Source organism: Haplochromis burtoni, unplaced genomic scaffold, assembly GCF_018398535.1.
Source record: "Haplochromis burtoni strain Fernald_Lab_line unplaced genomic scaffold, NCSU_Asbu1 Contig_168, whole genome shotgun sequence".
NCBI lineage: Eukaryota > Metazoa > Chordata > Actinopteri > Cichliformes > Cichlidae > Haplochromis > Haplochromis burtoni.
In genome coordinates this window covers 479503-494842 of record NW_024582529.1, presented here as the reverse complement: position 1 = coordinate 494842, position 15340 = coordinate 479503, and the positions used below count along the sequence as shown (strand labels likewise).

The 15340-nt window shown below is 41.1% G+C and overlaps 1 protein-coding gene across 1 annotated transcript in view; it reads right to left on the bottom strand.

Moving 5' to 3' along the window:
- Window positions 1-10292: 10292 nt before the first annotated feature.
- The window catches only part of dbpa (D site albumin promoter binding protein a), a 40128-nt gene continuing 35080 nt past the window's right edge, over window positions 10293-15340 (bottom strand). Inside the window, exon 5 of the mRNA XM_042225313.1 lies at window positions 10293-14547. Coding sequence (XP_042081247.1) covers window positions 14332-14547 — 216 coding nt within the window. The 3' untranslated portion in view covers window positions 10293-14331. The remainder of the gene's footprint in view (window positions 14548-15340) is intronic.

Below are 15340 nucleotides of genomic sequence, written 5' to 3'. Positions count from 1 at the left end.
AGGGAAAACACAAACTGCTACAGTGAGAAAAAGGTGTGCTGAGGATGTTGCAGAAATACTGCTATGACTATAAGTACTATTTCTCATAGTACTTGTAGAGTTTATGGCTGTATAATATAAAGTGCTGGCACAGTCGGTTTGTGTGATTATTAACTGTTCCCAAGCTGGGTACAAATCACCAGTCTGTTGCAGGGATAATCCAGAGAGACAGACAACCATTCACTCCCACATTTACACCTACAGTCCATTTAGAATCACCATTTAACCTAAACATGCTTGTTTTGGACATTCTGAGAAACTTGGACTACTTGGAGAGAACCCACACAGTCATAGGGAGAACATGCCAACTGCACAACGAAGGGCTCCATCTGGCTGGTGGACATGAACCCAGGACCTTCTTGCTGCCTTCTAGTAGGCAGGCTAAAGCGAGTTAAATATCACTCCCTTTAAGAGATTTATCACTTCTATATTTAGAAGGATACCAGCAGAGCCATCAGCTGATGTGATCCAAAGACATACATATTGGGATAATTGCTGATTATATATTGGGCATTAAAGCGAGGCAGAGAAAGTGCTTGAAATATAAAGAAAGCTCTGTGTCAGTGTGTGTTTAATGAATGATTTGATTGATCAGTAAGACTAGAAAAGTAGTGTACTTTATATTGCTCTGTGAAATGTTTTAACTCTTTAATATTTTTTGTCCTTTTGCGTCTCCTTTTTGGACACTGAACTTGGTCTTTGCACTGAAGGCTCAGTTTTGTAGTTAGCTCTGCTTTCTCCATCCTGCACTTCAGAATCCACAGTGTCACACAATAGTGATAACTGCTGTTATCGTTATTAGCCCAGCTATTCAAGCCATCCCTCCTCCCTCTGCATCACCACCTTGTTTTGTTTTTGTTTTTCTTATATTATTAGTTCTCCCTTCATCCATTTCGTGCACAGTTCTGGCCCCTTCAAGGCTTCTGGGGTAAAACTCTGTGGGCTCCCCAGGAGCATGTAGCATGGGCACAGGGAAGGTAGGCTATACTAATTAATTAACATCAAGCTCCCTGACTAATGACACCTTATAAACAGGCTCCCTCCTTAGAGTCTGGAGGTTGATTTGGAGTGCAGTGGAGGTTACTATAGGGGATGTGTTGTTTTGTTTTTTTTTGTGCAATAGGCTGGTTCTCTCAGTTCTGGAGGCAACTCATAGCACCATAATTCAAATCAGCTTTATTGAATGAGTAGGTGCAAACATACAAGGACTCTGGTTTTTCATTACTGTTGATGTACTTAATAGAATAAACATATACAGGAAAAATATGTGTAGCATAAGTACAGATTTAGATACGCGAGAGTTCAAAGTTCAAAGACGATGGAATAAATATGGAATTGATAACTGGTTATAATATATTCATGTGCTTTCTGTGTAACATTCACGCACATTCACACTCAGAAAAAATCACCGGGAGCAGCTCAGGGTTCAGTGTCTTGCCCAGGAATACTTTGCCACACAAACACGAGCAGATGTTTGGATGTTTTTGTGTCGTGAGATCAGATTGGGTTATTGTAGAGAAGAACTGAATCGACAGCTCCTCCGGGGCTTGTTTGACAGCCGTGTCTGGTTTGGATGCACAGTTTATGTCCTAGAACATTATGGATCCCAAAAACCTGAAGGTTTCCACAGCAGACACAGTGCTGTTGAATAAGATAAGAGGAGGCAACGCAGGGACGCTCAGCCTGAAGTCTGTCATCTCTGCAGTTTTGAGCATATTAAACTCCAGGTTATTCTGACCACACCACAATGCAATCTGTTCAACCTCTTGTGTATAGGCAGACTCATCACCATCTTTCATGAGCTTGGTGACCATCAAGTGGTCTGCAAACTTCCCAACTTTTCATGAGGTACATCAAGAAAGAAGAGAAGGAGGGAGAAGACACATGCCTGGGGCAGCGCTGGTTTCTCAGGTGCTGGTTATAAATTTGATAGTCTCACCTGCTGCCAGAAAATTTGTGATCCACTGACAGATGGGAGCTGATACAGTGAGTTTGGAGTGGAGGACCTCTGGGATGATGTTGTTCAGTGCCAAGCTTTTCCAGTTTTATGGAGAGGCAAAATTACATTTCTGATGGTGCCATGTAATTATTTACACAGACAAAATCCACAAACACAAACTATATAAAACCACTTATTTAACAGCAACTCATCAACCTGACATAATGTCCTCACACACCTGGATTGCAGTTAACCGCAGAGAACGAGTAAAGCCGTTTTTAAGGCATTTACCTCCAAAATGCTGTCCTTAAATGTAAAAGTAATTCAAAAACAGAGTTGGAAGGCTTTTATAAAACAGCAGCAGCGTAAACATACACATCAGCAGCAACCTACATGTTGTGTATGTAGGTGAGCGCACGCACTCATATTACATCAATCAGCCTCTAACTGGGCACATGAGGCGGCATTCATCAGAGAGATACTGGTGTGAAAAGCTTGCAGAGATCTCAGTGATCGAAGTCCAACTATGCATTTCTGTCTGATTGAGCCCCGGGGAGCCCGACAGGAGCAGCCTGGAGACAATTAGATCAGACTGCCTGATTCTCTCATCAGTATGCTGCCGCTGACTTTTCACTGCCTGCCTCATTGTCACACAAACACATCAGACCTGGCAGGTATGAAGGGAGGTGTGCATGTGGAGAGGCTGAGGGGGGTTAGACATTGACTGTTGCAGGTTAAGTGTGTTTTATTGTTAATAGATTGAAATTGCCCATGAAAGGTGTCAGTTTTTCTTGTCATGAGCCTACAGCGAGTCCCATTTCTTTCCGTCACCCTTCACAGTTCCCAGTATAGTGCTGATGGACCACAAGGCTGGCTGATGCTGCTCCTATTGATCAACAGCCAGCACAAACCTCTTCCACTATTAGCCAAAGTTTTCTTCTTTGTCTTCAGAGCACAGACTATAGTTTTCAGAGTAATCACATCACCCTCAGCCATAGATAATCACAGGTTAGCACAACTGGGCGTGAGGGGAAAGAGAAGAGGAAAACAAGAGCACAGAGAGACCATCCACATACAGAAACTATAAACCACAGGCAAAATAACATGCAGTAGTTACATATCAACACCTGGGGAGGGAAAAGAGGAGAAATGCCTAGGGCTGGATCAGATGATCCTGAAGTATACCTTAGTTATGCTTCTATATGTTCAGAGACCTGGTGGAGGTCCCTGATGCACTATAGGCTTTATCAAAAATGAAAGTTTGAAGACTAATCTTAAAAACAGAGCGGGGGTCTGTGTCCTGAATCCAAACTGGGAGTTGATTCCACAGGAGAGGACTGTGATAGCTTAGGGCTCTGCCTCCCTTCCCACTTCTGGAAGCACGATGAACTACAAGTAAGCCTGCAGTCTGAGAGCAAAGTGCTCTACTGGGATAGTTTGAACCTTTTAAGATCATCATTCAAGAGGATTTATGTGAGGATAATGATTTTAAGTTTGTATTTAACAGGGAGTAGAGGGAAGTAGAACTGCTTGATAATCAGGAGTTACAAATAGTCCAATAGATGTTTCTAATAGGGACAATATTGCACAGGTGAACAAAGACAGACATAGATGGTTGTTTAATGTTCACATTAAATGACTTTTACATTAAAGCTTAAATTTGTACACTGTTTGAAATCTATATGTTGTTTGATCTTGTTCAGAGTTTGGTTGTACAAGAAGACACTCCAAAGAGACGGGCAGTTTCTCTCTTTGTAACAGAAGAGCGAGTTTTTCTGTAACTCAATGATTTAACTTTATTACAGCTTACAGCTCGAAGGCATGACTGCCATGGAGTTGACCCACAGGGCTCAAGCTGGCAGCTATCTCACCTCAGCTTATTCACTTCAGTGAAGTGGATTTGTTGACTTGGTTCCTTTTGGAGCATTTTTAATGTAATTATCTGACAAATAACATGGTTTTTTTGGCCAAGAAGTCTCTACTTCACTTTTGGTCTATCAGCGGCACTAACAATGGTTTGGGAGCAGAGTACATAATGTTCACCAAACACTTCATCTTTCAAAAAGGAATTACTAAGTCCATTTTATTATGAAAATAGATTTTAGCCAGTTCTGTGTGGAGTTTGCATGTTCTCCCTGGGTCTGCGTACGTTCTGTCCGGGTACCTTCCTCCCACAGTCCAAAGACATGCAGATAGCGGGGTTAGGTTAAGTGATAATTCTAAATTGACTGTAGATGAAAGTTTCATTGGTTATCTGAGTTTTTGTGTTTCACATATGTGTTGATATGCTACTGTAAAATCCTTCATATTGGAGAAGGTGAAATGCTTTCTTGTCCGTGTAAGGAGAGAGGACAGGAAAGCATAATTTATTAGAATGAAAACCAACCTTGACTTAAACAAGTATGTAGGCAGCTTTATGAAAACAGGATCAGGATTATTGTGGTTTGTGAGGCTTGTGGGTTCAACTAATGTGAAAAGCAATTTGCTGTGACAGGCTGCAAAGGCTGCTGATGCTATTAACATCAATTTCAGTCAGATACATATCAACGAATTGACCATTTGCAGCAAAAAGCATTACTGTTAGACTCTGTAAAAGACTCCAATGTTTTAGGGAGCGCCCATCAATCTCTGGCAAAACGGTGACACAAAATCTGCAGAGAGGTTATTCCCCCCCGAGACAAAAGGCTGTTTACTAAATATTGAGCGCATTAGATACTCTGGAACAGCGTGATCCATCCTGCACTTGCCTCTGAATGCTAACCAGCTCTTCTGATGTGAAAGATGTCAAACAGCATCCTGGCTGTGTCAGACGAACAGCAATACTCTCCAGATTCAACAGGAATATCAGAAAAACGACTACTTTGTGCCTTAATACACCATTTTGTACCCACACCTATGTGAACCCCCCCTGCCTGCGTGGACCTCACAGGGCCAGAGAAGGCAGTGTGATGATTGACAGCTGGCTGGGATCAGGTGGAGCTGCTGCTGTTGAAGGTTTTTGAGGGCAAACGGAGCCTTAGAGAGACATTTAGAGTGACATCCTCACAGCACGGCGGAGAGCGACACGGCAACAGATGTGACAGTTAAACCCCGGTCTAACCTGCTGTCCGCTCACACACACACACACACACACACACACACACACACACACACACACACACACACACACACACACAAATATGCATAAGGTCAACTAAATGACCGTGGTACGTTTGATAATGTCCGTGAATGCCACTTTCCCTCGCTCCCTGTGTTTGACAGATAAAAGCACAGAACACACTGAAAAGCAACCTTGCAGACTTTGTGTCTAAGAAATACAGTCTCACTGAAAAGATGGCCCCGGGTGTGCCTCACATTACCTCAGCCTTCTCTAAAAGTGCTCTGTAAACCTGACTCATTTCCTGTTCCTATTGCCACCTACAAAATGTAAAGTCACTCTACCAGGTCGCAACAAAACAAGACCTTTAATATCAGCAGAAGTCCTTCAGTTTCTTCTACAAGTGAGTCAGAACTGGAGACAATTTAAAGAACTCAGATTTGTTTTCTGCTTCACCTCACTGTTTACAGGGATAATGTTTGATTGAACCGAGCGCCAAATAATGTCACACTTACTACTTCATTTCATTCTAATTTAATAGTTTACCTTAAAGTCATATGGCCTCAAAACATGACCAATAACACTGACCTGTGTCAGAAAACTGGCTCATGAATTGAGACTGAAACAGGTACATAAACTTTACCTGCTAAAGACAAATATTTCCCTCAACAGCTGGACCAGAAACAAAGGCTCTCAAATGTCAAAATAAACATATATCTCTAAATCCAAAACCTTCATGCTGTCAGTTGACAGCTAACCACAGCAGCACAGTCAGCAACCACAAGGCACTGTAGCTGCCTCCATCATCACTTCAGTGTTCATTACATCCAGGCATGTTTCTATGCTGGTATAGAACTGGAAATACAATATTTGTGCAAAACTTTTGAGCCACCCCTCTCATTTTTGCTGGCAAATGGTGCAATAGGTGCATGGAAAACATGGAAAACACTTTTATTGTGTTGAACAATAAAAGTGTGTGAATGGGTGGATGACTGAATGTGTAAAGCGCTATACAAATACAGGCCATTTACCATTTACAACCTGAACTCTCTTGGGAGAGTTGTGTAATTTTAGCATCTAGGCATGCTTTTACTGCACTGGTAGTGGTTTGGGGATCACTGCCATGCTAAAAAATGAAGGCATTGCCAATCAGATACTTTTCAAATGGCATTGCACCATGAATTAAAATCTGATGGTTCTTTTCTGCTTTGATAATTCCATTTTTTTAAGATCTCCAGAACACTGACAGAAATGCAGCTCCAAATCATGACAAATGTGCCTGTTTTCTGTCCTCTACAAGTGTCGACAACTATTTGAATACAAATTTTCTCATTTGGATTCGAGACCCGTTACCACTGATATCCAGTTCAGTTCTTGTGTAATTTGCCATTACTGAGCCTTTTTTTCCTATTTGCACCATAAATTAAAATCTGATGGTTCTTTCATTGAGAAAGGCTTCTTGACAGCCACCCGTCCACGGAGACCATTTCTGATGACGCTTCTATGAACAGATGGATCAACTGAACGGTGGGATGTGTATTTCAGGTGTCTGAATTTTTTCTGTGCCATTTTGTTTCCCTCAAAGTAAGGTTTCAAAGGTTACATTTTTTGGTCAGACAACATCTGGTTTCCTCTGAGACTTGAGTTGGAGCATCGAACTCACCTCTCACCCACTGCTCTTCTGGGTCTGAAGACGACACCACTCACAAACACACAGGTGGACACACGAAACAGTCACATCAATTCTACACATGTTCCTGTACTTCCTGCACGGACTCTAAATTTTAGATATTTCTCTCATTCTTTCCCCCTGTGCGTTTGTTTCGGTGGATTTATTCTTTTCTCTGAGACACACAATCAATCATCCCCTTGTTACTCATAACCCTGCCCCTCCACCTGTATTTTCTTTATTAGTACATAAAAGTCTCCTGAGCAGTAGGAAATTTAATGCGTAGGTCATAAAAACAGCACTGCACTCTCAGTGACTCATTTAAAATTAATCGCTAAATTCATGGCCAACCAATTTGTTGTCATTATACCAGGATACTGACATGACAGCATTAAACTCCACTGAATCAAATCTTTCTGATATGTTCCTTTTTAATTTAGAGTAGAGGATATTTGTCATTCCTGGCTACAGGGAGGCAGATGCAGTGATCAAACTGTTTTTCAGGCTCAGTCTGTTTCTTTGCTTTGTTTTGTTCAGAGTGATTACACAAAAAGATGCCTCACACAAGTGTGGATCGCTTCTTTCTTTGTGATTTCACCTATATGCTGCTACATTTCAACCGCAAATCCAGATTAATGTTTTTATGTGGCAATAAATATCAATAATTGGCTTCTCGCTCTGTTTCTTCTTCTAAAAGTTTCACAAAAACTTGACAGGTCACGACTGAAAATAAAATGTGGTTTATAAAACCTGGAGTTTATTTGTATTGGACTACTTTTAGTTCAATTATATTATGGATTTCTGATCAATCAGCTGTCATTGTTCTTATCAATATAGTTAATACGCAATGCCCAATCATTTCTCCACTGGCTCTTATGAAAGGGAATTGTAAATAGTGAGTCCTTAAAGGTACAATGTTGTTGCTAAATGTTAATTTTAAAGGTAAATAAAGGTGTCCCATCATCCCACATCACTCACCTCATAAAACACGTTTCCACGCATACAAACTTCAAGCAAGACCCTAACAGAGAAAAACATCACAAAATCACCATGGATTTACCTCATGATCCTCACCAACAACAAAACAAAAAAGGCATCTGCTTTTTATGAAATTATTCCAAACGTCTATTTGCTGGAACTCCCTGAGCTGATTGTGAAGCAGCAGCAGGGTTTCGTGGCCTGGTGCAGCTTGGCACAGTGGGGCGACGTAGCACGCTTTGGCTTGGAGTATCGACACCAGCCTTGGCAGATGGTCTGCGGCGTGATGGAGGAGAGCTGGTGACGCAAACGCAGGCGAACAGCTGAAACAACCCACAACATACAGGTGGTGCAGCGATCCAATCCCACACATGCATACACGCGTGTACACAGGGCACTCAAACTGCTCGTCTGAGTGAGCGTGTGTGTCTGTTATGTAACTGAAGTTGACTGGCTTTACAGATGAATCTCTAGGACACCCACAATTCACAGAAGTAGTCATGGAAACACACAATAGCTTGGATGAAAACACACAGGTACTATGAATGCACATAAAAAACAAACACACACAGATCTCTGTTTGTGATGTTTGGAAAGAGAAGCTGTCAGAAGGGTCCGAGTGCCTCCCAATGGTCTGCTGCTGCACTTTCTGTTTACAGCATTTATTTTGTAATTCAGTGTCACACACAAACAGGCAGAAGAGGGCACAATAATAGCATCATTTTGAGGTCCTGCATTTACATTTAGATAATCTACACAAAATGGAATTGGAAACGCAGCGCAGCCCTACAGAATCCAGCCTTTTAGACATACACGTTCATGCTTCCATCACAAATATGGAGACTTAGTCAAAGACACTGTTAGAAAGAGACATACCATTAAATCCTGGATTGCAGGAGAGCTGCATATGTAGTGCAAAGCTTACCAATACAGTATAAGACTTTAAAACTGTACTTTGTGGAATACTTTTAAGCCTTTAATCAGATTCAGCTAGTGAACATAAGCATGCAGTTTTGTGAAGACTGAAATTAAAGTTCACTTTAATGAAGGCTTCAAAATAACTGCCCAGAGGTTTTAACAAAACGGACTTTTCTAGACTCTTCTACATAACTAGCCAGACAAAACTGAGTCAAAGATGTCTTGAAAGAAGCGTTTCACTACAGGTTATAGAAGAGCATGGACACTGCAGTGAAGTTACCTGATTTCTGAATTATCCTGTACACCACCTCACTTTTAGCAGTTTGACATTTGACCAAAATGGTTGACAGCAATCAAGGCAATCATTTAAAGCAGGTGTCTCCAACTCCAGTCCTCCAGAGCTACTGTCCTGCAGCTTCTAGATGCATCCCTACTCCAACACAGCTGAATCAAATGTTTGGATTACCTCTTCAGCCATCAAGTTTGGCAACGGCCTGGTAACAAGCCATTCATTTGATTCAGGTGTGTCGGAACAAGGATGCTTCTAAAAGCTGCAGGATGGTAGCTCTCGAGGACTGGAGTTGGACAGCCCTGATTTAAAGCTTTTGTTATCATGTAAAAGAAATTTTAGAAAATAAATAATACCATGAAGAGACTAAGCCAATACTGTTTCTCACCCCTTTCCAGCTTTTCCACCATGAGAGTTTACTCTACAAGGCAAAACACATTTGTTTTTAAAAATACAGTAGTTAGACTGGAGGGTTGATATTATTTAGTGGGTGTTTTAAAGCAGAGGAACTCTTCAATTATATTCTTCCATTATGAACAAATGCCACGAAAAGTTCAAAACACAAGAGTCAGCGTGTGTCTCGATATCTTTAACTTTCATCAAGTGCTCCATCTAGGTGATCACACTGGTTGATTGTTCCTACCTTCAGATACAAGCCGCGTAAGCCCTCCTGAAATATAAAGAGAGTGATTCTACTTTTAAGTCATGAACATCAAAACAAGCTTGTCAGGCAGAATGTTTGTTCAAAGGTAAAAAGTTAGTTTGGGTTTAAAATGCACCTTCTTACAATGTAAAACATTACAGAGCTTCATTTTTTTATGTCAAGAATTTTGAAGTCCACCACATGTAAAAGGTGTCTTGAGCAGATTTTATTATACAAGTACATGTCTTTACTCTATACAACCTATCTGGGGGAGGCCACTTTCATACCTTCCTCATTTAGTCAGTGGTTGGAGTTCCTAATGAAGATCAAGAATAATACATGCTCTTTTTTTGGTGGTGGTTGGTGGAGTGGATTCATCTACATTTGACACTTAGTTGGTGTAAGGTGGATTGATGGCTAGCTGGTTCATTTGATTGTTGATTATGAAGATTTTCTATCAAAAAGAATCATATAATTTATTTACATTTAAAACCAATAAACACACTGTAAATTTAAAAAAAAAAAAGTGTCAGCTACCAGGAACTAATAATTCCTTTGAATACTCCTATAGGGTTTCTTCCACAGTAATGTTTTGTACAGCAGGTGGCGACCCTTCAGATGCTGTCACTTCACACATGACCATCAACTACTGCTAACATGGTTGCTAGCTGGTTTGTACATGCTTTTTAGATCGTACAGCAAGACACCAGAAGATCGCTATTGGTGAATAAGGATTAGCCTTTATTCGTGTTTGGAGGGGGAAAAAGACCACATATGCCATCATCCCTGTGGACAGCACACAATACTGGTGAGGAGCCGGGGTAGTGTCGAGCTCATGGGATTTGCAGTTTATAACAGTCAGTCACAACAAGAGGAAGTTAGCTGAGAATCCACAAAGTTGAAGAAGAAATAACAAGGCTGTGTACATTATTGTTATCATCATCGTTATTGTTGTCATTATTACCCGCAATGCCGTTTTATCACACAGCAGCAGACTGTCACTGCTGCCACATGAAGAGCAGGCCTCAAATACCCGCCAGAAAAAGTTGTACCACGCAAAACAACACAGTTACATAGAAAAATAGCACTGTCAAAAAGTTTCAGAAAGGTCTGTGAAGAAATCCCCAAATCCAAGATATCAAAAGAAAAAAAGATGACTTCCTTCTTCCAACAACTGATGGAAGTGTAAGAAGCTCTGAGTTTCTTCCAGGGATCTAAATTCAAAAGTTTGTGTCTCAGGTTTAAACATGTTCCCCCCAAAAAAGAAGACAAGGGAAAGGAAAACATACAGTACATACTGTATATCAAAGCTAGACCTACAACTCCCATTATACACCTGTGGCTTGATTAAGTCTTTGTGGATGAGGCCAGCAGCAAACAGGCTCATGGGATATGTGAAAGTCGGCCTTGGGAATGAAAATATAGTTATGTCAGGCTAAAATCACCTGAAGAAAAAAAGCTGTTGCATAAAACAACAAAAGAAATATCAAGAACAATCATAATACTTGCAAGTGTGACTGTATAGCAGGTAACAAGAGCTAAGGTTTCAGTGCTCTCTGTAAATTAAAACAGTTCTATATAACAGTCAGCTAAGCCCCTCCCCCATTCAGTCACTGTCCAATCACAGCCTAGCACATGTAGCGAATTCAGCCTGTCAAATTTTTGAGTTCTTAGTATAGTGAAACAAACATTTGAAGAGTTTTCAATTGCCTTTGAGGGATTAAATTAAATATGGAGGAAATTAGCAGATGCTGTGGGGTTTTTTTAGACACACTAAAATAGTCCAGACTGGCTGGGCTACTTGAATTTCAAGGGGTGTGTGCTCATATTTGGTCTAAACAGGAGGGAGGAACTAGGAACTAGAGTTCAAAACATCCAGGGTTTGTTGCGTTATCTGGCTCAGCAAAACCTCAAGCTTCAGTCGGATATAACAGCCATCACAATAAGGTTATTGACTTCCTGCTCCAGGCTCAAAATGGGCATTTTGCAGGTCATATGATTTTTCTTCTGTACAAAATGATGGCAATAGCTTTGGTCCGATTAAAGTCTACAGGAAAACATCTCTCTAAAGTTTACCACTCAGTTATGGAGAATAAAATGTTTTTTTTAATTCTGTTAATTTTAATCACAATGTGTTTTTGAAATGACTACATGGGGCACACTCATTGGCTACTGGCTTGTGACTGACCGGCAGTTTTAGACTGCGATCGGCATCTTGTCATCACACCTGGTTACAAAGCACCAAGATGGCGAAAACACTCATCAGGAGGCTTCACACAACAGTATATATTGATGATATCTGAGTAGCTACGTTACTCTTTTATACCGTCTATGACTGTGGAGGAAAAATAGTGTTTTTAACCCTATTTTGGGTGGTAGTCACCAGCCTTTTGAAGCAGTTCTTTTTGGATTGGACTGGAGTTTCTACCACTTACAGTTATGGACCTCTCATATGTATTTAGATGGTGGTGTCAAAATAACTGTCTGAAACCAGAAGGTTTTATGCAAAACTCCCTCGGTTAAACTTTACTGTAGAATGCAAAGTGTGACAGGCGTAGCAACAGCAACAGGGGAGCAAGGCTTAGCCAACTACAGTTAGTCTGTGGAGTTTCTATCCCATGCTGGTGACTTAGTAACAAAAACGGGCTAAAACGGAATCATAACAATAAATTCATACAGCAAACGTAAAATACAACCAAAAAAATAAAAATAATAATAACAAACCAATCCACAAATCCTGTGATCGGATCAAAGATTTTTTTAGTGTTTCTTATTTTTTAATATGCATATTTAATACCTCAGACAACACCTGAGAAAAAACTGACAAAATGATTCCAATGGGTTTTCTCTGAAATATATTCAATTATGTATATTACAACTATAATCACATAATTCAAGCATATATCATATACACATATATATCTAGTGAGAGAATAGTTTAATAGTCAATAGTACAGTTGTATGGTACAGTAGCAGTAGGGTGCATTTCTCTTTCTCATTGGGTAAAGTTTGAAGGAGAGGTATAGACAAGTATGTGTGTGAAAATCTAAATATATGATTCATCAATACAATATGCAACAAAAAGAGAGAAAAAATAAAGAATAAGGAATAAAGACAAAGAAAGGGTATAGGCAGTTCAGTACTGTGTTTGAGAAGATGTGAGTGCATATGTGTGTGACTATAATTTGTGTGTGTGTGTGTGTGTGTGTGTGCGTGTGTGTGTCAGGTCGAGGATCAGATCAGATCAGCACCATAAAAGTCCTTAACAACATCAACAACAACAACAATAAGGGTTAAAACCTTGGTGAGGACTGTGTGTGTGTGTGTGTGTGTGTGTGTGTGTGTGTGTGTGTGTGTGTGGCTGAAGGTTTCAGTCACTGTTCGATCTGGGCAGATCAACCTTAAACCAGTTAGTATTTAATTTTTGCACCTAGACATGATTGATGAGTAAAGAAACCGAAAGCAATCATGTTGTGCGATGGTTAAAAGTGTGTGTCAGTGTGTGTGCGTTTACATGTGAGCAAGACACATTCACTGAAATAAAACGCAAACCCGCCAGCGAAAATCTCTCCTTTTACTTATCCTCGCACATCTGCTCACATCCAGCTGTTCGGATGGCTGGCTAATTATTATTTCCTCCTTCAGCTTCAAAAAAAAAATAAAAGCCCCTCGATTTATGTCAGAATCAGACACGGAATCAAATAGAAGATAAAAACTGAAGTGCTTGAACGAGCTCACAGAGAAAACAAACACAAAGATTTTCTTTAAACTATACAATTTTCTGTTGTTTCGCCTTCTTCCTGACTCCGCCCACCCTCCTCCTCCCCCCTTCAGCGCCGAAAACAGTCTAAAATACCTCGCCTTGTCTCACGCTGTGTGAAATACCTGATTCGACCGTGATACATTCTCTGTTACACCTCTTCCTCTGACTAACCAGCTCTGTAAATTTGAAAATAGATTATTTGTTGTTTAGCAATAAACAGCTGGGAGGAAAAGCGCTTTATGTGGCCCCGTGACTGTCCAGCTAACAGCCCCTCCCGCCCCATATATAAAATATACAAAAGATTATCTCCAAAATCCTCCTCCTAAATACCTCTGCTAATAGAAAAATATACAATAATCCTATGTCAAAATCTCTTTGCGTTATTGACGAAAGCCCTGCTCTTCTTCCTCCCCCCGTCCTCCTCTTTACTGGACTAGTCTTGCTTTCCTGCCCAGTTCAAAAATATACATGTTTTCTTTTTTTCCTATTTATAGAAAACAAAAAATTACACATCTGACCTCTTCTGGCTTGTGTCCATGCCTTGAGCTTAAAAAGTGAGATTTCACTGGCATATTGTGAATTCAACACCCTGTTTGAACTGGCCAGAGCGGCGGATGGAAACGCACTACCTGCAAAAACGCCATGCGGCACCGGGCGTAAGCACAGCACCAAGGGTAAAGCTGCCGAGGTGTCACGAGGTGGTGATACAGTACGGTGTGTGGATTCAGCAAAGCAGCATCTACAGAGTCAAACTCGGAAAATAAACTGTGGCGCCGCTGTGCTTTCCTGTCATGACATCCTGAAGCACAGCACGCGCGCTAAAAGACGCTTGTGGCGTTTGCGCCCGGTGTCGCACGGTGCTTACTGCAGATCTACGTCAGCCTCCCCCCACCCCCGACTTGCCACTTCAACTAAAGTGCTGCTGTTGCTGGGTTGCCTTGTACCCTTGTCTCATCTCCGATGCCCCTCCCGCCCTTTCCGCCTCCGTCCGTCTCCTCACAAGTCTCCGTGCCGGCTCTCGTACTTGTTGATGATGTTCCTGCAGCGGCCCAGCTCTTTCCTCATGTCGGCCACCTCCTGGCGAAGGGCGGCGTTCTCTCGCTCCAGGAAGGCCGCGCGCACTGAGATCTGGTTCTCCTTCAGTCGCCGGGCGTCCCGCGAGCGCTTCGCCGCCTCGTTGTTTTTCACTCGCCGGCTCCAGTACTTCTCATCCTGTCGGCGGCGGCGGTGTGGTATGTTGGGGTGTGTGGGGAGGAAGGTGGAGGGAGGAGAGAAGAAGAAAAAAAACAAAAAAAACAAAAGAAGAGGAGAGAGTGGGATGAGAAGGTTCAGTCATTTGATGAGGGACAGGGTGGCAAAAATGGGAGAAGGGAACGAAAGGTGGAAACAGCTGAATAGTCACAGGTACAGAATAACAAAACTATGACTGCCATTTTTATAACGTCACCATGATGACACTCAGTTATGAGCAGCAGACTGTGGTTGGATTCAAAAGTATAAAACATCCCAAACACAGGTGTGACGTATACCACATAAAAAGTGCTATACTTCTTATCCTAAAGCTTGTAGCTGCACTAGATAAATTAAAATGTTTCAGGGGTTAACATTTACTGCTTCTCAGCAGTAAATGTTTGCTATGGCAGCTTAGAGAAGATGAACATTCATTAAACAGATTTACAGAGTGAAGAAAGTAGTTTAGGATAGCTGTGGTTTATATATATATATATGAAATACTCCTTTAAACTGCAGTTGGAATTACCAACAACAGCTTTTCTGTGCTTTTTATTGCCTGCAGGTCACGGTGTAAAATAAGCTACTCTATGTGAATGTGTGTGTGAATGGGTGGATGACAGGTTGTGTAAAGCGCTTTGGGGTCCTTAGGGACTAGAAAAGCGCTATACAAATACAGGCCATTTACCATTTATTTTATTTTACTCTAACTCTTAATTTCTTATATTAAAACACCTTTTCATAAAAAAGAAAAAAAAAGCAGACACACATAGAT